Source organism: Amblyraja radiata, chromosome 26 (genome assembly GCF_010909765.2).
Source record: "Amblyraja radiata isolate CabotCenter1 chromosome 26, sAmbRad1.1.pri, whole genome shotgun sequence".
Classification (NCBI taxonomy): domain Eukaryota; kingdom Metazoa; phylum Chordata; class Chondrichthyes; order Rajiformes; family Rajidae; genus Amblyraja; species Amblyraja radiata.
The window spans coordinates 20246798-20270740 of record NC_045981.1 but is presented as its reverse complement, the minus strand read 5'-3'; the positions used below and the strand labels follow the sequence as shown (position 1 = coordinate 20270740).

At 43.6% G+C, this 23943-nt stretch overlaps 3 protein-coding genes across 4 annotated transcripts in view; 2 read left to right on the top strand and 1 right to left on the bottom strand.

Annotated features, from left to right (window-relative positions):
* unc13d (unc-13 homolog D) overlaps positions 1–3046 on the top strand; it is a 75101-nt gene extending 72055 nt beyond the window's left edge. Inside the window, exons 31-32 of the mRNA XM_033044415.1 lie at positions 957–1162; positions 2237–3046. Coding sequence (XP_032900306.1) covers positions 957–1162; positions 2237–2340 — 310 coding nt within the window. The 3' untranslated portion in view covers positions 2341–3046. The remainder of the gene's footprint in view (positions 1–956; positions 1163–2236) is intronic.
* A 4765-nt stretch (positions 3047–7811) lies between these two features.
* LOC116988013 (histone H3.3A) lies at positions 7812–11786 on the top strand. The gene is made up of 4 exons (XM_033044414.1): positions 7812–7897; positions 8294–8432; positions 8887–9040; positions 9917–11786. Exons 2-4 carry the CDS (start codon positions 8305–8307, stop codon positions 10043–10045), a joined length of 411 nt encoding a protein of 136 aa, XP_032900305.1. The 5' UTR covers positions 7812–7897; positions 8294–8304; the 3' UTR covers positions 10046–11786.
* A 1959-nt stretch (positions 11787–13745) lies between these two features.
* LOC116988012 overlaps positions 13746–23943 on the bottom strand; it is a 33518-nt gene continuing 23320 nt past the window's right edge. The window contains exons 10-16 of one of the 2 annotated variants that reach the window (XM_033044412.1): positions 23106–23302; positions 22195–22240; positions 20688–20753; positions 19641–19697; positions 19163–19245; positions 16994–17088; positions 13746–15585 (exon numbers count right to left, since the gene is read on the bottom strand). In XM_033044412.1, the coding sequence (XP_032900303.1) occupies positions 15551–15585; positions 16994–17088; positions 19163–19245; positions 19641–19697; positions 20688–20753; positions 22195–22240; positions 23106–23302 (579 nt within the window). In that variant the 3' untranslated portion in view covers positions 13746–15550. The remainder of the gene's footprint in view (positions 15586–16993; positions 17089–19162; positions 19246–19640; positions 19698–20687; positions 20754–22194; positions 22241–23105; positions 23303–23943) is intronic. The other variant, XM_033044413.1, reaches the window with a different exon arrangement.

Here is a 23943-nt window from a genome sequence, read left to right as displayed (position 1 = left end):
GTGGCTGTAGCTGGGCTGGTTGATACATTTACAGATGACCCCAAAACAGGCAGAGTTGTTAGGAAGGTTGTCAAAGAATACAGCAGGAAATAAACTACCTGTAGTTGGAAATTTGAGCAGAGGAATGACAGATGGAATTTAATCCGGACAAATGTGGGTTGTGATACTTGAAAAGCTCAAAAGTAAGAGGAACGTCCACAGTAAATGGCAGGAGCATGGAGGTAGTGCAAACCCATAGCTCACTCAAAGTGACATAGGTTGGGATGGTGAAGAGGGCATTTTGTATGTACGCCTTCATGAGTTTGGGCATTGAGTATAAAAGTTGTAGCTTTCATAAACTTGGATGATGCTACATTTATGTGCAGTCCTGGTTACTAGGTTACAGGAGAGATGTGAGGTGTTTGGAGAGGGTGCAGAAGAGATTCACTGGTATGTTGCCTGGATTAGGGAGTATTGGTTATAAAGACAGGTTGGACAAACTGGGATTGTTTTCTCTAGACGAGCGTTGAGGGGTGACTGGATGGAGGTTTATAAAAATGTGAGAGGCACAGAGAGGGTGGGTAGTCCGTCTTTTCCCCCAAGCTGGAAATGTCAAATACTAGGGGGGGATCGGTTTAATGTGAGAGGGGAGGTTTGAAGATTTACAAGGCAATTTATTTTATAAGGAGAATGGTAGGCGCCTGGAATGTGCTGCCAGGAGAGGTGGCAGACACAAATAAGGTAGCAATATTTAAGAGGCATTTAGACAGGAACATGAACAGGCAGGGAATGGAGGAATATAGACCATGTGCAGGCAAATAGGATTAGTTTAATTTGGCATCAAGGTCAGCATAGAAATGGTGGGTCGAGGGTCTGCTCCTGTGCTGCACTGTCCTGTGTGCAGAATGTGTAAAGTTTTCCCGCTGTGTGTGAGCTGAGGGGTGACCATTGATATTTTTGGTGTATTTTCCCTCCAGTAATGTTACTCCAGAGCAGTGTCGGAGTGAAGGAGCCTGCGTGCTGTTCACTGTATTTGACCACGATACCCTGGTGAGTGATGACCTGGAAGGGGAGGCCTACCTCCCCCTAGATGACATCCCAGGACTGGACAGCACAGAGGAAGCCCTCACCAACACCAGGGTACCTCAGACACGACTGACTCTTGGCCACCCAAAACCTAAAGGTGAGAACAAACTCTCCTGCAGATCCTCCGGGCATTCTTGTGGTTGTTGATTCCATCTCTCTTCCACATCCCATTTGCCTGCAATTAGCCCATATCCTTCTAAGGCCTTCTTAAACACACTGTATATTTATCCAGATGTCTTTTAAATGTCAAAATTACATCTGCTTCTATAGCTTCCCCTGAGAGTTTACGCCAGATATGGACTATCTACAGATATGGACTATCCCCAGATATGGACGATGGTGTCAGAAGGTTGTCTGAGGACCCTCTCAAATCTCTCCCTTCTCACCTTAAACCTATGCCCTCCAGAGAATTTGAATCCCTACCCAGAGAAAAAGGCTGTGAGCATTCACATTATTCATGCCCCTCATGCTCCTATGCACCTTAATAAGGTCATCCCACAGCTTCCTATGCTTGAAAGGAGGTGTCAGAGATTATGGGGAGAAGGCAGGAGAATGGGGTTAGGAGGGAGAGATAGATCAGCCGTGATTGAATGGCGGAGTAGACTTGATGGGCCAAATGGCCTAACTCTGCTCCTATCACTTACGATCTTATGAAAGCAAAAAGTCCCAGCCTATCCAATCTCTCAAGGGATTGGGTCAAAGGATGACAATGTAGGAAGAGATTTAAGAGGGTCCTCTCGGGCAACCATTTCACTCAGAGCTAGTCTGTATCTGGAGTGAGCTGACAGAGGACGCTATAGAAGTAGATACATATTTGAATTTTACAAGACATCTGGACAAATATATAAGGAAGCTCTTAGAAAGATATGGGCCAAATGCAACAAATGGGACCCGCTATGTCACAGTAAAATTCCAATCAAACTGTGGTGAAACTGAAACAACATGGTTGAACTAATGAATAAATTGGACTTTGCACTACTCCATCTAATGCTCCGAGGGCTGATTGCAGTTGAGGCTTGTTTTATAGGTCTGATGGAACTGTGCCCAAGAAACAACCTTATCTACAGGTTTAACGAGGGTGGGAGAGACTAGAATACAACCCAATGCCAATATTAATTGTAATAATTTATTAACTAAGAAGAATCACCACAGGCTTCTACTTTCTTGGCAGAATACGATATACTGAAGTTGTTAGAGGCACGGAAAGGAGACCGAGATGCTCAGGCTTTCATTAAAATCCGAAAACAACGGGAAAGGAAGTCGAAGGAGACGTAGAAGTGGCCACAGCCTCGGGAGGACGCACCGACACTGGATGGGATCCACAAGAGCAAACTTTTAGGCACTGAAGGACAGCATGCCCACGGACAAACGCCCCGTCTGACAGTCATTTATTCCCAGTGTGTGGTGACTGGGTCCTACCTTCACCTCAAGCTGCTGGTGAAGCTGACGAGGGATAGAGAATGCACACACATTACAGTGGTGGCCCTAAGGTTACAGTGACTCTTCAACATGCTCACCTTCAGCTGCCTACAGGCCCACGGTTGGTTATCACACTCTTGCTTTTGTAGCCACAGGATTTCCAATAGATTCGACACAGAGATTATTTCCTTCAGCTGATCGCAAGCCCACTGTGTGTTGTTATGTATTTTAATTCCAACCAGTTAAAACAGCAAGATAGATTAGATCAGGTTATATGTGTGTGTTTTAGCATTTTATTTAATATAAGTAAAGTTTGTGTTCGGGTTCAGCATTAATTGTTCTGCAGCTATTTGCACCAGACATTGTACAGTACCAGCGCTGCCCAGGTTGGGCACCAACTTCAATTTTCCAGTCACCTCAGGTGAATGAAGGCTCTGCCCTGCCAGTGACACCAACATTAATGTAAAATGCCATAGGTGCCAAACAATAGCTGAATAAGAACTTTGGAGTTGTCCCACTGTTCTGACCAATAATTCTCCTCCAATAAACGCGTCAAAACAGATCACTGTCTTTATTACATTGTTGCCTGGATAGAGTGGATGTGGAGAGGATGCTTCCACTGGTGGGAGAGTCTAGGACCAGCGGCCATAGCCTCAGTATAAACGGATGTACCTTTAGAAAGAAGATGAGGAGGAATTTCTTTAGTCAGAGGGTGGTGAATCTGTGGAATTCATTGCCACAGAAGGCTGTGGAGGCTGTCAATGATATTTTTAAGGCAGAGATTGACAGATTGATTAGTAAGGGTGTTAAGTGTTAGAGAGAAGCAGGAGAATGGGGTTGAGAGGAAAGGATAGATCAGCCATGATTGAATGGCAGAGTAGATTTGATGGGGCCCAATAGCCTAATTCTGTTCCAATAACTTATGAACTTAACTGAACCTTGGTGTGTGTAAATTGGAGGCTACATTTGTTGAACTACAAGTTATTACACTTCAAAAGTGTTTTTTTTTGTTTTGTTTTTTTAATCAAAAATATTTATCCAAATATTAAAATAGTATTTACAATACAATAAAACAAAACAGCATCATAATACAAGACGAAACAAATATGCTAAGCAACTGCTAAACAACTATATTGCAATCCTTGTCCAGGATACATTCAACCCCCCTCGGTGCCCAGCGGTCGCGGAGCTCCCTCAGGGTGCCCGTAGACAGGGCGTATTCCCTTTCCATCCGCACCCGGGCACGGACGTGTCCCCGGAAAAGGGGCAGGCGGCCGGCTCGGGTAGAGCCCTCCACCGTCTGGCACCTTGACTCGCGGATGGCCAGCTTGGCCAGGCCCAGGAGCAACCCAACCAGGACATCTTCAGCCCTACCCTCTCCCCTACGCACAGGGTGTCCAAAGATGAGGATGGTGGGTGAAAAATGCAGCCAGAAGGCAAGGAGCAGCCCCTTTAGGTACTGAAACAGTGGCTGCAGCCTCACACACTCCATGTACACGTGGTACACAGACTCTTCCAGCCCGCACAAGTGGCAGGCGGCTGACTTCAAAAGTGTTGGGTGTGATGCATGTGTAATAGGTGCATCAATATGTGTCATTGTAGTATCGCCAATGATCCACTATCCTAGCATTTGGAAATCCTCATGCTTTGGAATCTACTCGCCCAATTTACTCCTGTGCTCCATTTATCTCACCAGGGTCCAGTTTCCTTTTCTTTACCCTCTCTTTAATCTCGAGACACAAGAGACTGCAGATGCTGGAATCTGGAGCGAGAAACAATCTGCTGGAGTAACTCAGCGGCTCAGTCAGCATCCTGATACAGGGTCTTTACCTGATACACGACCATCCCTTTGCCTCCACAGATGCTGCCTGTCCTGTTGTGTTCCTCCAGCAGCTTCTTTTCTGCTCCTTTTATTCTCAACTCATTCACAGGAAAATTCATTTTACTGGTGGTGTGGGTGACATCTTAAAAAACATCAACTAAAGATGTGTTTGTGTGTATAATGAGAGTCGTATCCATTAGTCCAGAACCAGGGGCCACAGTTTACGAATAAAGGTGTAGGCCATGTAGAACGGAGTTGAGGAAAACCTTTTTCACCCAGGGAGTTGTGAATCTGTGGGATTCTCTGCCTCAGAGGGCAGTGGAGACCAATTCTCTGGATGCTTTCAAGAGAGAGTTAGATAGAGCTCTTAATGATAGCAGTCAAGGGATATGGGGAGAAGGCAGGAACGGGGTACTGATTGCGGATGATCAGCCATGATCACAGTGATTGGCGGTGCTGGATCGAAGGGCCGAATGACTTACTCCTCAACTATTGTCTATTGTCTAAAACCTTCCAGTCTGGCACCTTCAAAGCCCCGAGGGTGCTGGATTATTGAAGCTTCACTGTCCTTTTTCTGATATCCAGATATGGATATTTGGGGTAAAACTGAGAGATTCATAGATTCATAAAGTTATAGGCAATAGACAATAGGTGCAGGAGTAGGCCATTATGCAGCATGAAAACTGAATCTTTGGACCAACTCGTCCATACCGACCAAGATGCCTACCTACACTAATCCCATTTGCCTGAGTTTGTCTCGTGTTCCTCTAAACCTTTCCTATCCATGTATCTGTCCAAATGTATTTTACACATGATACCCACCTCTAGTTTCCTCTAGCAGTGCATTCCAGATGCCCACACCCTCTGTGTGGAAAATGTTGCCCCTCAGATCTCATTGAAATATTTCCCCTCTCATCTAAAACCTGTGCCCTCTAGCTTTAGACTCCCCTATCCTGGGAAAAAGACTGTGATCAACCTTATGTATTGTTTCATTTTATAAACCTTTATAAGGTCACCCCTCAGCCTCCTCCACTCAAGGGAAAATCGTCCAGCCTGTCCAGTCACTCCTTATAACTCCAGTCCAGGGAACATGCTTGTGAATGTTTTCTACACCATTCTTCCTGTAGCACCGCAACGCACATAATATTCCAAGTGCAGCCAAACCAATGAATTAATTGATTGAAAGATACAGAATGGAAGCAGGCTCTTCAGCCCAACGAGTCTGCACCAACCATTGATCACCTGTTAATGCTGCCCCTTTTGCCACATAACCCGTGACAAATATCCACCCAATATTGCTATTCTCATAAACCCCTCTAGCTTTCTTTTCCTCCACATCCCCGCAATGTCTGAAGTAGAGTCCAAACCCAAAACATCACCTATCCATGTCCTCCAGAGATGCTGCCTGGCCCACTGAGCTACTCCACAACTTGGCTTCTTTCCTGGGCAATGGTTTATGGTTGTCGCCTGCACCGAGGTAGTGAAACACTTTGTCCCAGTCCTTGGAACGTTTTACTACTGGCTGCTGAGGCACCAAGCTCTAGAATTCAAATCAAGTCAAGTCGAATTTGCTCACACACAAAGCTCCACTCATCCTTTGTCCCTTTATTAAAAAGCTGCTGAAAACTTGAGGTTCAGTGACGTGGTGAAGCTTGTGGCTGCTCTCCAAGCTGTGACTCTATGCCTGGTTGCAGAAGCATCCTTGGATTGCGATGCTGTGCATAGCTAGAAGTTGGGTAACGTGGATTTATGTTTTGTAACATGGTTGGTGAAAACGCAGCACTTTGACTCTTCAGAGCTGTGGAGGGAGCCATTTGATGGGAAAGTGAATGACACTGCCTGCTGCTGGGTTGGTGGAAACAGAGCAACAGGAATCTGTAAAATGAAATTGGATAAATACTGGAAGTGGAAAATTTGCAGAGGGGAGTGAAACCAGATGAGGTCATTCAAAGAACTGCTACTGACATGATGGTCTCCAAATATACCATTGCTCTAGGTACCTCTGCTGCCATGTCAGAGCTGTACAGATAACCTTGAATCCTCCCTACCATGGAATGGTGTGAAGACGGCTACACTCTAAATTGTGCTGTGTCTACCCTCGAGATACAAGGTCTGTGATGGAAATACATTGGCAAAATCCTGCAGCCAGCAAAATGCTTTTTGGGCATCTGGAGCTCATCCTAAACCACCCCACTTTGTCTAGTTTTTTGTTACATGCCACAGTGTCTTCATGTGTGGCTCACACATACAGGGAGATAATGTTTGCTAATAGACTTGTGAAGCAAGCCTCCTTTTAAACCGTAAGGACACCAGCGGAAGGACATTTCCATAAAGGCTGGGCAGTTTTCACACCACCTGCTTGTAACCAGTGTTTAATAATCATTCATATCGAGAAGTGTCATTGTAGTGCATCTGTGTATGGGACAGCACTGTAATACATCTGGTAGAGCCACTGCCTCCCTGCTCCGATCCTGACCTCTGGTGCTGATTGTGTGGAGTCTGTACGTTCTCGCTGTGACTGCATGGGTTTCTCCCGAGTGTTCCCATTTCTTCCCACATCCCGTGCAGGTTATAGGTTGAATGATCGCTGTAAATTGCCCCTTGTGCATAGACGAATGATAGAATTTGGGGGTGATGGTCAGAATGTGGGGTGGTAGCAAAATATTAGGACAGTGTCGAAGCATCTGTCATTAGATGCTTGATAGTTGGCATGGACTCGGTGGTTGAAGGGCCTGTTTATCTGCTGTGGCCTGTTTGACAAGTGGGAATAACAGGGTGGGGTGCTGGGCTGTGGGAATATGCATGGTGGGTGCTGAATTGTGGACGCAGTGGGATTATAAAGGTAGGGCCGGGCAGTGGGATTCCTGGGATTATACAAGGTGTCACTGTGGGAGCACTGGGATTAAGTTTATATTTAGTTTATTGTCACTGGTACCAAGGTATAGTGAAACATTTTGTTGCATGCTAACCAGTCAGCGGAAATACATGGTGGTACAATGGAAGCACTGGGGAAAAGACTATTTAGTACATTGAAATAAAGACATGCACAAGTTATTTCTTGTTATCGACACAAAATGCTGGGACAGCGGGACAGGTAGCATCTCTGGAGAGAAGGAATGGGTGACGTTTCGGGTCGAGACCCTTCTTGTTATGTTTATTTCTACTGTGCAAACCCAGGCTGTACTTTTAGATCTAAACGTGTTGCTCTCACCCTCTAAGAATCACAATTGGCTGACCTTTCCAGAGGCCAGGAGGCTGCAAACTGCTGCTCTGTGCCTCTCTTCATTCTGACAGCCAGACCTTGGTGCCAGGCGGAGGATCGAAATGTGCCTTAATATAAGCCAATCAAAACGCACTATTTCGCTTATAAACGATTGGTTCGTTCTGAGACAATGGACCTATGGTGAAGCGAGTTTAAAGGCCAATCAGAAGCAGGATAAGTATCCAATCAGAGCCGGCTCGGTCCCCGGGGAGGTGGTGTGGGCGAGGGTGACGTCAGCTCGCCGACACGTCACAGGTATAAATGGCGGTGTCGGCGGCGGCTGGCCCAGTCTGGTGATTGACGGTGACGGGGAGGAGTACTGCTCGAAGGTAATTAAATCGCCGGGACAGGCCGCCTCCTAGCTCCTCGACCGACAACCCGCCATGTGCCCGTGATATTCCTGCCGCCTGTCTTTTTTCGTGGTTACTATCGGCGGGGAGGTTATGGTTGGGTGGGAGTTGGAGCGGGGTGAGGGCCGCGCCGCTCGGCACAAAATGGCGGGCCTGGTCTGGTCGGGGCCGGCGGCAGCGCTGAAGCTTTTGTTCGGTAGAGCTCACTTGGGGTAGAGGTAACGGCGAGTGGGCTCGGTTAAGGAGGGAACAGTGGGTGTGTGGCCTAACTTCTCCGGATCGTTCTTCCCCTGACCGCCAGTTCCGCCCCCTCCCGCACGGCATCGCCGCACGCAAGGCTGGCCGTTAACTGACTGCTTCCTCTCTCGCCCCCAGCCTGACGCAGGATGGCCCGAACAAAGCAGACTGCCCGCAAGTCCACAGGAGGCAAGGCGCCCAGGAAACAGCTGGCGACCAAGGCGGCGAGGAAGAGCGCCCCGTCTACTGGTGGAGTGAAGAAGCCCCATCGCTACAGGTAACGGAGTCCCTCATCGTCCTACGGGGGGGCCACATGCCGGCGTTCTCTCGATGTTTTTCTAATATTCAGTCTCCCGAGGGGCGAGGTTGACATGTGGCACCTGCCGTACACTCTGACAGTGTTTTGCCCGCTTGTGCCTCAACTGGATGTCAACATTTGGAAAGCCCCACAAGCCTGGCAGTTGACGTTCAGCTTGATGGACCTGATCGGAAATGTTGACATTTACCGGAAGGTTAAGGACACATTATTGTCAATGTCGTCAGGCTTAATTATTGCTGGTAAAGGCTGCCTTATATTGATGTGTTAAAACGACCAACATTTTGACTGAGATTGTTTTGTTTAATTGTATAAATGCAGATGCTTTGCAAGTTCGTTGGCCCTTATTTTTTTCAAGTTGACTGCTCGGTTGGAAATCGTGCTAATTCAATAATTGAGTTATTGGCTTTTTCAGACCTGGCACAGTTGCTCTGAGAGAAATTAGGCGATACCAGAAATCCACAGAATTGCTGATTCGTAAACTGCCCTTCCAACGTCTGGTGCGTGAGATTGCTCAAGATTTCAAGACTGATCTGAGGTTCCAGAGTGCTGCGATTGGTGCATTACAGGTACAGTTTGTATGACTTTGATTGCTTCACCATGCCCATAAGGGCCTGTGTACAGATGGCTTTTGTATTGATGCCATTATTTCCAGGTTTCCACTTTTACCATATTAATGATCATATTTCCACATCAAGTTAATCAATGATGTCGGCTTATGGCAGTGAGATTGGAAGGGCACATATTGTGAAATAAAGATGGCTGATACCGTCTGAATTTTGTAGTCGGCAGGGCAGTATTCTGCATATCGCCAACTTGGACAATTTTACATTTTTATCAAGCCAATTAACCTGTACGTCTTTGGAGTGTGGGAGGAAACTGAAGATATCGGAGAAAACTCACGGGGAGAACGTACAAACTCCATACAGACAGTACACCCGTAGTCGGGATCAAACCCGGGTCTCTGGCGCTGCATTTTGCTGTAAGGCAGCAACTCTACCGCTGTGCCACCGTGACTGCCCTGATAGTATATCCATGAGCTGAGCAACTAGCGGGGAGGTTATTTCTCCAAATAAGGAGTGAGAATTTGGGAACAGTGAAGAAAGCTGATAGGGGAATTCAGTCACTTTAAAAAAATAATAAATAAATGTCATCTCTAGGAATGATTAGTGAGCAGGGCAGAATTTATTTCTCATAATGTGCACAGCAAGTTTTACATCTAAATGTCCAAACACAAAGGTGTGACCAGAATAAACGTGGATAATGTAAGTGACTGGTTGATTTTTTTCCAATGAAGTTGCTTTGTAATCTTGGTCATTACTTTTTGCACACATTGAACATAATATTAAAGAATGGCAAATTCAGCATTGACATTTTATTTTCTAATGCTAAGTTAAGTTGGAAGATCATGTGCCTTTTGAAACATGTGCCTTTCTTTTCTATAGGAGGCAAGTGAGGCATACTTGGTTGGTCTCTTTGAAGATACAAATCTGTGTGCCATCCACGCCAAGCGAGTTACCATCATGCCAAAGGATATTCAGTTGGCTCGCAGGATACGTGGAGAAAGAGCTTAATTGAAGCAAACTCATTCTATCACAATGGACTGTGGGACCTTTTTTTAATATTGCAGGATTTACAGATGGGATTGTCAGGATACGAACTTTTAAGGAGTGATATGTGCAAATGGAATATGTGGTATTTGCTGTTTTTATTCAATTTTCTAAAGTTTAATAGGGTGGGGGGGAGGGGTTAAGCTGGTTTGGGAGCCCTTGCTATTATTTTGGAAGAAAATAAAAAATAAATCTCAACTAACTGAATTGGAATTGGAACAGATCAATGTCCACTTGTCATTTGCATGAGGTGCAAGTGGGAAATGCCCATTGCTCTTCAAGCACTTGAGTTAAGTTTTTATTTTATATTATACTTGGGTTTTCTATTAGACTGTTTCCTAGAGCATTTTATATTAGTCAACTGAAGGGAATGTACTGGGAAAATACTTCCTAAATTCATTCCATTGGTAACTCAGGAGGAATTGTGGTCCTACACCAAGTAAATTACATTGATATTTTGTACATCAAGCTGGAGTGTACGGCTTGGCAGCTATGTACCTATTTATGCATTGTTTTTCATGTTATCTGTTTTGGGGAGGGGAAGTTAATTCATCTTTTATTAAATTGTTAATGGACTCGCATGTGTTGCTATTTGTTCTCGTGCAAACAAGTGGTTTACATTGGGGGAAAATGTAGATAAGGGCTAGTTTGAATTCTTTAGTAGCCTGTGAATTAACAATGTTTAGGTGAATGCCATTCTGCAAACTTTGTTGGAAGCAGTGCAGTGTTGCTCCTTAATGACATGGGGTTCACTTGCCCAGATTGGGGCAATTTTACATTTGGAATTAGTTGCACAAATTATTTTGCTCTCCCCACTAGTGTTTTAGTCCTAAAACAACATCCCATCTCTTGCCGATTGGAATAGTATGCATTTAGTGACCAGGATGCTGACATTGCGCTTGATGCAAGTAGTGTCTTTGGTTATTTGCCAAGTGATTCAAGATGCTTTGTAGAATTTCCCCATGCCCAGACTGTAAAGATGGGGTTGCAGCCCTCCTGACACTGCTTCCAACAGCACTCTTGTCTTAAGAGTTTCTTCTTCATCTTGGTGTAAAGGAAGTAATATTGCTAGTATTAGAGATTCACTTGTATTGGCCACTGTGGGTTGGATGCAACTTGGGCCTCCACAGCCTGAGGATATTTATCTAGGCCATCTACTATGGATAAGACCAAAAAGGAGATGCCATTCTGTTTGAGATCTTTACCAGGGTAATGCCAGTCCACACTGATCCTTAGCCGGGTTATTAAATTGGGCGAGAAAGAAGTGCGGAGGTCACTCGTATTGCCTAGTGGAACTGTCAGAAAGGTTTTCTACTGTGGCATTCAGTGATGTTACCTATTTGTCTGCTCAGTAAAAAGTAACATTTGGATCTTATCCTCAAAGGTATGGAGCTGTTTGTTTTTTGTCCCTTGCCAATAGGGACATACTATAGATTCCTGTGCAAATAGTGCATAGTTTGGTGCTACTGGGGCTATTAGTGTTGCTAGCCTCAAAGGCTTGGAGTGGTTGTCGTGGACTTGATTTCACCTAAAATTGGAGTCCTTTTGGCAAAGGATCACTGCTGTGCTACAAAACAGAAGCTGGTAAACTTGTAAATACTGCATTAAAGTACGAACTAAATTTCTTGTAATACTACTGTAATTGTTACAGAATGTACTGTATTTTCAAATGCAATAAATGCAGTAATCTGCAAACTATACAGAATTTGGGTTAGCTATTTCAGTGCTCAATCTCCAGTCTGCAGCAGTGCTCAATCTCCAGTCTGCAGCAGTGCTCATACATTAGGCATGGCTCAGATTTGAATTTGTCAGACTGCTCAGTTGAGCCACATTGATAAATCACCCTGCTACAAACTGCTTATGTAGCAGATGCCTCATTTATACCGAGTGCTTGATTTGTTTCTATGGTGTTGCGATGGCACCCCATGTTTTAAACCCAAAGACAGGTTGTTTGATTTGAGTGCTGATGAGTAAAGGTCAATTAGCTTTGTTACACTATGGAAACTTGTTCTTTTAATTCTTAAATGCTAATGATGCAGCATAGCCAACTGAAATAAATGCAAAAAATCATAATCATAGTTAATAAATATCATTCTTTAAAGTAAGCTACTTGTAGAGTTAAAGTATGGCAAAAGTGGTTGTCACAGAAACCATTCTAGTGGGCCATTTATATGTTGCATGGGATGAAATGCCAAGCTTCTAATATGCATCTTGCATGAGGGCGGATGCTATTAGCACAGTACAGTGACTGACTGAATTTTGTGTCCAGCAAGGAGGAAGATTTGAAGTGGTTGGAGCTTGTGAATTTGAGATTCCAGTGAGGCAAGATGTATAATTGAGCCATTTAGCATGACCATACAGTGGTGAATTATATCAAATCAATATCAGGGTGAGCTACAAAGGTAACTTTTGGGTGAAGTTAAAGATCCAGTTAATGTACTGTAATATTCCAAACCCCTGCAGGAACTCTGGTTGGTCAGCCTTGATGAGGCAAAGCTATATTAATGTTTCAGACGTCTTCTTGGCTCAATGGAATTTTCTATTTTTACACAGCTGGAAGTGACACAAAATGGAGCACCACATTAAATGATCCACTAGGTGGAGTACAAATGATTCTTGCTTTTAGTTTTGCAATCATTTGGCAGCCATGCTGTGCATAAATTGGTGCGAAAGGCAAATGGATTAATCTTGTGCTGACACTAAGGGTGGTAGAAAAAAAATCCATGAGAGGGTTTCTTTCCATTATTACCTTCAATTAACCACAATCTCCATCCTATTATCCACAATGAGTTGAAATGCTGACAACCCAAAATAGCTGCTTGCAACTTCACTTAAAGAGAAACTTAAATTAAAGACCCACCATTACTTTCCTATTAGAGTTAAAAACATGCAAATACATAAATGTATTGTTCAAGCACTATTCTGCAATAACAGATCAAATTATCCCACAGAGAACTGAAAAAAAATCATTTTGTAGAAATTAAAGCTGACCTAAATCAAATCAAATGGACCTAAATTACATGAAGTTCTAGGAGGTGGAAGCATTACTCGTGGTCCCATCAGATTTAACAGCAGTGTTACGTGCTGCCATTTTAAAGAGGGGGAAGATGCATTATGGACCAGAAGATGTATCCTTTCTCAGACAAATTGTTAGTAATATTTGTGATTTTATAATAAAGAGGATGTTTAATACATTTAGTGTTTTATTAAGACTGCTGCTACAGGGAAGCTAAAGAAAATAGTGATACATCGAGATTTACAAAAGGTATTTGAGAAGTTGCAAATACCAAGATATTTATCAGCTATACACTATCCACAGCTGCTGGGAAAGTGAGAAAGCTGTTAAATGACAGAGCAAGCTGGTGAAATAATGAATAAGTTGAGCAAGTTAAGATTCATAGAGAATGGAACTGGAGCCCTCATCTTAACTAGCCTCGTCACATCTGCCCACTTTTATAGAGGGCAGGTGGGACTAGTGTTTATTCTTAGTGAGACTATTTACATTTTTATTTTTTAGAGTAGGATTGGCTTACAAAAACAACATCCAAGGGTAATAAAGCCTAGTTATAACACTTTAAGACCATATTTAAAAAAAACCTAATTTTAGTCTGCATCCATGTGTCTGGGCAGTGTATATATTACTTTCCTGGGTCACAGGTTTTCCTTAAGATCAAAAGGACTACAAGATAGATTATGAAAGGGATTGATGAGGTGTATACATCTGTATTTTGGATAGAGACATTAATGTAATTATAATTCTGGCTGTGAAAGCTTAGATATGGAAATGTTACACAGACAACTGAATGAAGTACAATATCTATGATATTACTGGCCATCAGAACAACATCATACTCCCACTCTAATGTCCTTGAGTCTTGTCTTTCCCACCACTTGCCATGTTGTTACTAGAATTGTATTTAGCTTACCTTTAACACAAATGCCCTGCAGTTCACAGCTTGCTCTATATCTCAGGAGGCACAGTGGTAGAGTTGTTGTATCACAGCACCAGAGACCTGCAGAGGGTGCTGTTGGTATAGAGTTTGTAGTTCTTCCTGCGACCGCATGGGTTTTCTTCAGGTGCTCGGTTTCCTCCAATACAGGTTTGTATGTTCATTGGCTTCTGTAAATTGCCCCTGGTGTCTAATTTTGACGGGGTGATCACAGGTTGGCACAGACTCAGTAAGGCAAAGGACCTGTTTCCATGCTGTTTTGTGAATTTAACATTTAAATAGTGATCACAGTGCATTCAGGACCATTAAATAATTGTAAGAGAAAATGTAAATAAAGTTTTTATTAACCACATTATTCATCATTTAGACCCAAGCCTAAAATTGGATGTTAGCATATAGACACATAACTCCCACTTGCATACCCAAGGTCTCTTGACTTTTCATTATCTAAACACTATCAACCAAAGATGCCAGTGAAAGTTCACTGATAATTAGATTTGAAATAATCCACAGCGAACAGGATCAGAAATTTGTTCAGGGCCTTTAACAGACACAGTATTTGCATATGGTTTGAAGAAACAAAAAGGGTTATTCTGAGAAACTTTCTCCACCATTCTAAATATGGAAGCTTGCCTTGAGAGCCCATTTCCACATCAAATCTGATGCAAGCAATTGTCCTTGTAGTTCGAGAATCTTGTTGCAATCCTGCCAATATATCCTTAGAGTTACTCCATATGAGATTGAACTGAAACTCCATTACTTGCTTTCATGCTCTATACCAGTCGAGTGCAGAGGAACCTTTTGTTATTGTCACTTTCTGCACTATGTTACATGCAGACATCTGCAATGACAAAAGGTGCAGAAGTGTCACTTTGGGGGAGGGGTAATATGTGCCGTGAAACTTCAGCAGGACCCACTTTCAACAGCTCACACTAGGCTGCAATAGTGGCTGGTACAGTGCTGACAGGTGTGGCTGTGTCACTGCGCATCTCGGACATGTTGCTTTTCTTGTAGGGGAGCCATAGGTTGAGAACAGGCTAAGAAAATCAAGTATTAGTTAAAAAAAAAACCCAAATAATCCTCACAATAAGTGCAAATAGGCAGTGCAAAAACAGCTGGCCACAATTCTGAGGTAGAGAAAGAGGGCAGTGTCTTGGCCCAGAAAAGCTGTTCAACTGTAACATGTGCTCCAATGGACGAGAACCAATTCCACCAAATTGTAGATGATCACCGTCTTTCTCCATGGAAATATGAAAAATTCCCTTGTAAAGGGGGAATCCCGTCAGGTGTATTAATGTCTCACTCCTCAGTTGTGCCGTTATCTGACAGCATTTAGACTTGATATAGGAGTGTGGATCCTCTGACGTAATGCAACAGATGGTCGACATCCAGAAGTGAATTGGAGAAGTCTTCACCTTTCCAACAGTACCTGGCCAGTTGCTTCAATAACATGCAGATCAGGTAACAAAACTGTCACAAGGCCACGTACCCACCTGACACTAGTCATCCCTGGAGTCGGTCACACAAACCACTCAGTGTTTCGGAATCCTGCAGCTGAAAGATCAAAGACAGTTAACATGAAGATCATAGTGTCGTACAGTACAAACAGGAACTTTTGGCCCATCTCATCCATGCCAACCTAACCTCACTAATCTCCTTTGCCTACATTGACCAACTTCTCTACTCCTTATTGAAGTACCTGTCCAAGCACCTTTTAAACATTGTAATTATATCCGTCTCCATCACCTTCTTTGGCAGCTTGTTCCATATATTCAGCAGACGGTGAAAATACACCCATCAGATCCCCTTTAAGTTTATCTCCTCTCATTTTAAATTTCTGCCCTCTTCTAGACTCTTGTGCCCTGGGGAAAAAAATGGATTCTCACTATTCTATGTCCTCATAATTTTATAAATCTCTGTTAGGTCACTCCTCCGCCCCTTATGTTCCAATCTCCTTAGAACTACAGCACATCATACCAGGCAACATCCTAGTGAATCTCTTTACTCTTTGTTACTACCACATCCTTCCTTTAGTATGGCGACCAGAAATGCACAAAATATTCTATGTACGTTCTAGACAATGTTTTTATACAGCTGTAATGTGACAGGCCAATTTATATACCAATGCCTGTCAATAAAGGTAACCGTATAATATGCCTTTCTCACTTCCCCATGCATGTGTTGTGTCTTTGAGGGAGCTACGGACTTGCTCCCCATGTTCAAGAAAGAACTGCAGATGCTGGAGAAACTCAGCGGGCGAGGCAGCATCTATGGAGCAAAGGAATAGGCGAAGTTTCGGGTCGAGAGACTTGCTCCCCATGGTCTCTGCAGTGGCTGATAAATATTAATGTAACCATGAGTGGAGAACAAGAGTTGCCGTGCATTTTCAGAGGAAGGGGGACCAGCTTTCAGATAGACTGCATACCCTACTCCCTGAAGATATAACATATTTTAGAAGTTCCAGTTTTTGAAAGCCCTTACTAGAACAACGCAAATCCAGATCATGATGATCTGTGCAGGGGCATTCTCTTTGAGTTCCTATGCATCTGTCCTAGGGGTGGTAGTATTGAGAAGTGCCACCCACCCTGCAATCTATAAGTTCCTCACAAACATTTGAGTACATGGCAGACAAGATTGCTGGAGAAACTCAGCGGGTGCAGCAGCATCTAAGGAGCGAAGGAAATAGGCAACGTTTCGGGCCAAAACACTTCTTCAGACTTTGAGTACATGGCACTGCTTGTAACAAGAATCTCTTTGGCATCAAAGTGCATTTAATAGTGGATTAGGAACCTTTACGTGATAAGGAACTGGAAGCACAGCACTAACCACAGGTACCTACTTGATACAACAAAGTCTCACGAGGGTATAAGTGTAGGACAGGTTTTGTGTGCATTTAACTCTGGAAAATAGGTAAAGGAGAAAGACTGCTCTCCCCTGCATTTAAAGATCCACAGATACTTGCCTATTCTCGAGACAATTTCAGTTGCATCTTTAACCGAGTTGGACTCAAACACCAAACAGTCAAAAGATGTTGTCTGAGGTGTTTCTGGAGAGACCCTGAAATAAAACAACTCCCCTTTAATACACAAGAATCACACAGAGAGGCATCAAATATTATTACAAACCCTGCAAGGAGAAATTTATTAATAGAGTATGAATTTTTTAATTTCTTTGTCAATGTATTCAATGGGGGGGGGGGACAAGCGGAGAAAGGTTAGTGGAAAATGATCAGACGGATAGAATTAATCTGCATTTAGAGAAGCAGGGATTAATCAAAGATATTCAACAAAATGCCTTTAAAGGCAGTGCAGTAGATGTGATTTACATGCACTTCAGTAAGGCTTTTGACAATGTCCCATATGGAAGGTTTGGAAACCCATAGGACCCAAGGCAAGTTGGTAAACTGGATCCAAAATTGGCATGTTTAAGAAATAACTGCAGATGCTGGTGAATCGAAGGTAGACACAAAATGCTGGATAGTTTATTGGCATGGTCGTTTATGAGGCAGAGGGTGATGATGGAGGGTTGTTAATGTGATTGAAAGCCTGTGACCAACGGTGGGTGCACCACAGGGGTTGGTCCTGGATCCTGTTTGCTATATACATTAACAATATGGATACAAATGTAGGGGGGCATGATTCATAAGTTTTCAGATAACATAAAATAGTCAGTACTGTTGATAGTGAAGATGGTGGCAGTTTATAGGACAGGCAGAGCCATGGCAGGGAATTTTAAGAGAGACTAGGAACTGCAAATGTTGGTTTACAAAAAACACAGTACTGGAGCAACTCAATAGGTCAGACACCATCTCTGGAGAACATGGATAGATGGCGTTTCGGGTCAGGATCCTTCAGAGTGATTGTGATCCCCCCCCCCCCAACATCACAATCAATCTGAAGAGGACTAATAAGGGATAGAACATACATACTGGAGTTTTGAGGAAGTGGGGGACTTAATATACAAGCCCAAGATCGCTGAAGGTGGCAGCAGGGGTACATAAAATAGCGAAGGTGGCTTAGGGGATACTTCCTTTTATGAACCAGGCCTAGAATATAAGAACAAAGATGGCATGGTATATAAAAATATTGATTAGGCCAAAGCTGAAGCAGTGTGTATAGTTCTCGTTAACATACAATGGGAAGAATGTGATTAGGGAGTGGGCAGAGGAGATTCACCAAAATGTTGCTTGGTATGGAGCATCTCAATTGTGTGCAGAGATTGCAGAAATAAGTTTGTTTCCATGGAGCCTGATGGAGTGGCATAGATGGGAATAGTGGGAACATTTTCCTCATAGTAGAGATATCTAAACCCAAGGGCATCGGTTCAGGTAAACACAAGAGATTTAGACGGGATCTGAGGAAGAACTTATCCCAATCAGAGGATGTTTGGAATACAGAATGCACTATCTGGATGGGTGGTGAAGATATAGGTAGGGATTGCATCATCATGCTACAATTTCTGCATTAGACTTCACTTGAATGATTGAGTGCAGTTTTGGTCACCCAGCTATAGGAAGGATGTAATAAAGTTGGAAATGGTGCAGAAATTAGAAATGGTAGGATAGAGGATTCAAAACCTAGGCTTAATGGGAGAGTGGAAAGATTTAAGTGGTACCTCAGGGGTTACATCTTCACTCAGAGACCGGTTCAAATCTGAAACGGGCTACCAAAGGAAGCTATAGACGCGGATACAATTGCAACTTTCAATAGACACTTAGCTAATAAAGGTTTGGAAGGATATGGGCTAAATTTAGGCAAATGGATCAGCCAACTTGGTCATCATGGACAAGGTAGGCTGAAGGGCCTGTATTCATGCTGCATCACTCTACGACTATAACACAGTATCAGTCTAAACCATGTGCTCAAAATTCTGGAAGTGGGGTTCAAATTAAAAAGCTATGGCTACAGCTGCTGGGGAGGGGCAAGGGCTGCTGCACTGGGCAATTCCCTGGCAAAGGAGACCGTGGATATGGAGGAGGGGGGGGGGAGCCACAGATGACCATGATGTTTTCTTTGCACACTGGTTGACACCACTGTCCTGGCAAGGGTGCCTGGCTGCTGCACTGCCCTTCAGGCTATCCATCCACCACTGAGGCTCAGGGTCCAAGACTTAATCAGAGGTTGTCACTTACGCCACACAGTAAGCAAAGAGGGCCTGCCTGTCGAGCCGTTGTCCCACCGAAGCAATTTCAGGGTAATGATGATGAAAGAGCACCTGAAATATCAATGAGAGCAAATCAGAACTGACAAGGCTGACCATCCTCAAACTTGTTTGCATTTGCATTGTCGAGAAATCCGACATAAAACCCCTACAACGGTTGCAACAAAATTAGAAAATGAGTATCTGGCTAGAGTAGGGATGGGAGAGCAGCTAGGAAAACCAGGAGTGCACAATGTAGAGGTCTCTTTCTTCTCCATCTAACCCACCTATACCTTTCCTGGGAATGATTTGCAGAACATGACAGTGGGAACTATTTGACTATCAATTCTGTTTTAGGAATGTTTGATACCCCATGTTATACCACCCCTCACCCCAATAGGCACATGATCAATATTTCAACTTAAACAATCAGTTTTTAAACTTTGCCATGGAGACAATGAACCCGTTACCTGTGTGGAGTTTTCCATACTAATCACTTCTGTTTCCTTCACATCGAGCAACACCTCCTAATAGAGACAAACATAATGGATGGAGTTAAAACATTACTGCCATCAATAGAACTTGCTACAAGGTACCATTTCCCCCCAGAAATGACTACTTCCCAGATTATTTTTTTGGAAGGAATTGCAGGAGTCTGCATCTTGCCCTAAAGACCTCCACTGTTTCCATAATAAACAACCCAAGTCTGGCGAACCTCTCCTTGTAGCTAATACCCCCTAATCCAGGCGTAATTCTGGTAAACCCACTTTGCACCTTTCCAAAGCCTCCACATGCTTCCTGTATTTGGGCGATCAGAACCGCACGCAATACAACAACTCTTCAATTTACATAATAGGCGACTTGCGTAAACTCGCACTTATGGAAGCAATTCTTTAAGCTCGGTAGTAGTGCACTACTGCTGTCGCATGTGGCCGTTTCCACAAGCCAGTTAGCTGTTCGCGCACTTGCTCCCACGTGAACCCCACGTTGAATTTCCGCGTGCGCAGTAGCACTTCCGTTTCCGATGTATGTAACAACGGAACAATAGACAACAGGTGCAGGAGTAGGCCATTTGGCCCTTCGAGCCAGCACCGCCATTCACTGATCATGGCTGATCATTCACAATCAGTACCCCGTTCCTGACTTCTCCCCATATCCCTCGACTCCGTAAGGAATGTAACCCTTACACAAGTTGGAGTTAGTAAGACTTGACCTCGTTCCCCCAGCAGTGTTCTTCTCACTCCCACTCATCTATTATGCTACAAAACTGCCCACTACGCAGCACTGGAGAAATGGTTAGGGGGTTGCGTTCTTGAACGTGCTGCAGCAACGTTGCCAGTGGATGGTGAAGGGAGGTGAAATGTATCCAGATCAGCCCAGCTTGATGGGAAAGTTGGAGCTGGCAGTGGCCCCTGTGCATCTACCTGCCTAATATTTGGTATTAGAGGCACCGTAAAGACACTACATTTGGGTCTCATTTCTCTGTTATTTATTTATTAATCATTGGATGATCTTACCTGTGGTACTAGATTTTGCTGCAGGACCTTCTCAATGCCTTCATCCAGTACTTCCTTTCCACCATACTGTGAGAAAAAATACTGTTAGCCATTTCTGTACACCGTTCCTCGGGCTGCTTCATGCAAAACACATTCAAAAGCATAATATAGTTAACCGGTTATGATCAAGATACTCGGACCTTAGTACCTACTAAACCATGCAGTCATATCCTTACTTCAGGTAGTTAAGGCAAGCAGCATTTAATGTACAATTACGTACTTAGCTCTCACAGTTTAATGGACTTGGTTATGCTGGAGCCATTTCATTTTTTTTCCATGTGCATCTTACTTCAGCAAAATGGTTAATGCCAAGTGTTAGCATTTCTGTACCTTTCTGCACCGTTATCCGACACCCAATATTTCACCTAAAATAAATTACACTGTCTTACACAAGGTGAGGTCTACGAGCTGATCCACCCTTCTCACACCTCTGCTGACATGGGGTGTTATTATAACCCACACAGAACTTGGAGATTATGATATTGTTAGCCTTTACTGTGTGAATTCAGGATGACAAGATGGCCTCACTGTATTCCATTATTAACTGTCACCTGGCTGCCAACAGCCAGTTCAATCCAGAAATCCGTCTGACAGAGTGACAGTATGGGAAGGAACTGCAGATGCTGATTTACACCAAAGATAGACACAAAATGCTGGAGTAACTCAGCGGGTCAGGCAACATCTCTGGAGAAAAGCAATAGGTGACATTACGGGTCTGAAGAAGGGTTTCAACCTGAAATGTCACGATGCAGGGAGGGGTCGGGGAGATGATCAGTGCTGCACTGACAGAGATTGCCCCGTGCATGGGAGAGCTCCAATTGAAATAACAGAGCAGTTTTGTGGAAGCAAACATACTGACAATCATTGATACATCTGGACTCTGTTTTCTGCTTATCAGCTCCAGCAGCTATATTGCCTCCGACTTCACACAACTTACATTATCAGTAACCTTTGATATGGAACCTAATCAAATGCCTTCTAGAAAACCAAAAACACTGCTTCCACATTTTCCCCTTCATCACATTTAGTTATCTCCTCAGAACTTTCTCATTATCTTAATCAGTGTACAAGGCACTCGCTGTTCACTGATCTGGTAACATGGTCACATTTCACACGGGACTACCTGAAGCATTGTTGAAGTCATTTGACATCCCTGTGGAAGCCCAGTGATCACCATGTTGTGCACGGTGTATTGAGATTCGAAGCTGGGAGATGTGCTGGTGATGTACAAAGCACTTGATCGCATTTAACACAGATTTTTCCCCAAAATGCATGCTGTAGCGTCACACAACTGCTGTGATACATGGAGAAGTTCCATAAATCTAGTTCACTAAAAAAGTTACGTTTAGCCCCTCAACATTTGTGGAACAAAAACTGCCCCATGTGCCGACTCCAAGCTCCCTGGTGTAGCACCGCAATTATTGTTTATTAGTGGGAGCACAGACAACTCACTGCTAACTGTGTTTACCATTCCAATGTTCACCTGGCCCAAGTACCGCAGCGAATACAGCAACCTGCAGCAGAAAGAAAATCCTCAGTAGTGCATCCACAAAAACCTCAGCATTAAACCACACCAAGCATGTCCATGTTTAAACCCTCTCCCTCGGGGCCAATTAATCCATGAGAAAAATAAAATAAATTCAAACTGGCCAGTACAGGATGATGCTCGGTGCCGATTAATGCTGATCTAACAGGTGGATTGGTGTTTTCAGCACCAAATGCCACCACACCCAACTTCAAATCCTGATCACTCAAGCTAGCCCACACAATTCAATGGAATAGTATGGACTGGTGTGGAGGCAGCTATGGTAGTACGGTCACAGTCTTTGAGAAGAGATACAGGCTCTTCATGTCTTGGGAATTGAAAATGGAGAAGTGATGGGATAGTTTAAGAGGATTAAAGGTGATAATTATCTGGCATTTTATTTACCCTCTCCAAAACAATGGCAGAATTTGGACGGACAGAGAAGGGAATGAGTTTTATTTGGATCAAGCCAGGTTGATGATCGGGAAACCAACCAATTTGCCTGTAAACCAAGTGCACTGCTAGCTATGGCCTTCAAGAGTTAAGAGAATCAGTGGGCAGTGGTAGTGGCTGCCTTACAGTGCCAGAGACCCGCGTTCGATCCTGACTATGGATACTGTCTGTACAAAGTTTGTGTGTTCTCCCAGCGACCGCATGGGTTTCCTCCCACACTCCAAAGATTTACAGGTTTGTCAGTTAATTGGCTTCGGTAAAATTGTCCCTAGTGTGTATAGTGTTAGTGTACGGTGTGGTCAGTGTTCAATGTGGATTTGGTGGGCCGAAGGGCCTGTTTCCGCACTGTATCTCCAAAGTCACAGGTATGAGAACGAGCTTTGAGTTGGTTAGATTCTCACCTGTCATCTTGCAGCCTGTCTTCTGACATCTCTTTGTTTGATTTGGTATCATATCGAAGCTGAAAGTCAGGGAACTCTTTCTGCATCAGCTGGAGATGAGGCAGCATGGGTCTGTAAACCGACCCATCGTGCCACTTCCAGTGAATCATGCGGAAACTTAACGGCTTTCCTCGAAGTTTCTGTAAAACTGTTTGAGCCTGAAGTAATCACAGCAACAAATGGAAAGGGCATGGTCAGAAAAATAACAAGTTTTGAAAAAGAATGCTCGGAGGACGCAATGAAAATCAACTAAGACTCAACGAGATTGGTGGGTCTGGGGTCACTGGTAGACTGGACAGGTTATGGCAGGTTTACTACCTCAAGGGAAATCCATGAATGATGGACTTTAACAAAAATGTGGGTGTTCCGTGATCATTGTTACTGAGACCAACTTAACTTTCTAATTAAGAAGCAGTCTGAAGAAGGGTCTCGACCCGAAACGTTGCCCATTTCCTTCGCTCCATAGATGCTGCCTCACCTGCTGAGTTTCTCCAGCATTTTTGTCTACCTTCGATTTTCCAACATCTACAGTTCCTTCTTAAAAATAAATAACTTTCTAATTCAATGTGTTTAATTTAATTTGAATACCCAGCTCCCATGATAGAATTCAAACTCAGGTTTCTTTGTACTTCTGGTTGCAACTCTAGTAAATGAATCACCATGTGACCAGATCCCTTTATTTTGCCCTCCCAACTTCCTCGGGAATTCCTCTCATTATCCTTCTCCTGGGGTCTCTTATATTGGATAGATTACTGAAACTCTCAGCTATTTAACCACACTCTTCACAAGTAAACCCATC

What these genes read in the sequence shown, in the direction of transcription:
- LOC116988013 (XM_033044414.1), top strand. Translation starts at nt 8,305, where the DNA reads ATGGCCCGAACAAAGCAGACTGCCCGCAAGTCCACAGGAGGCAAGGCG. An exon ending in AAGAAGCCCCATCGCTACAG is followed by an intron (nt 8,433 to 8,886) that starts GTAACGGAGTCC and finishes TGGCTTTTTCAG; the next exon opens with ACCTGGCACAGTTGCTCTGA. An exon ending in CTGCGATTGGTGCATTACAG is followed by an intron (nt 9,041 to 9,916) that starts GTACAGTTTGTA and finishes TCTTTTCTATAG; the next exon opens with GAGGCAAGTGAGGCATACTT.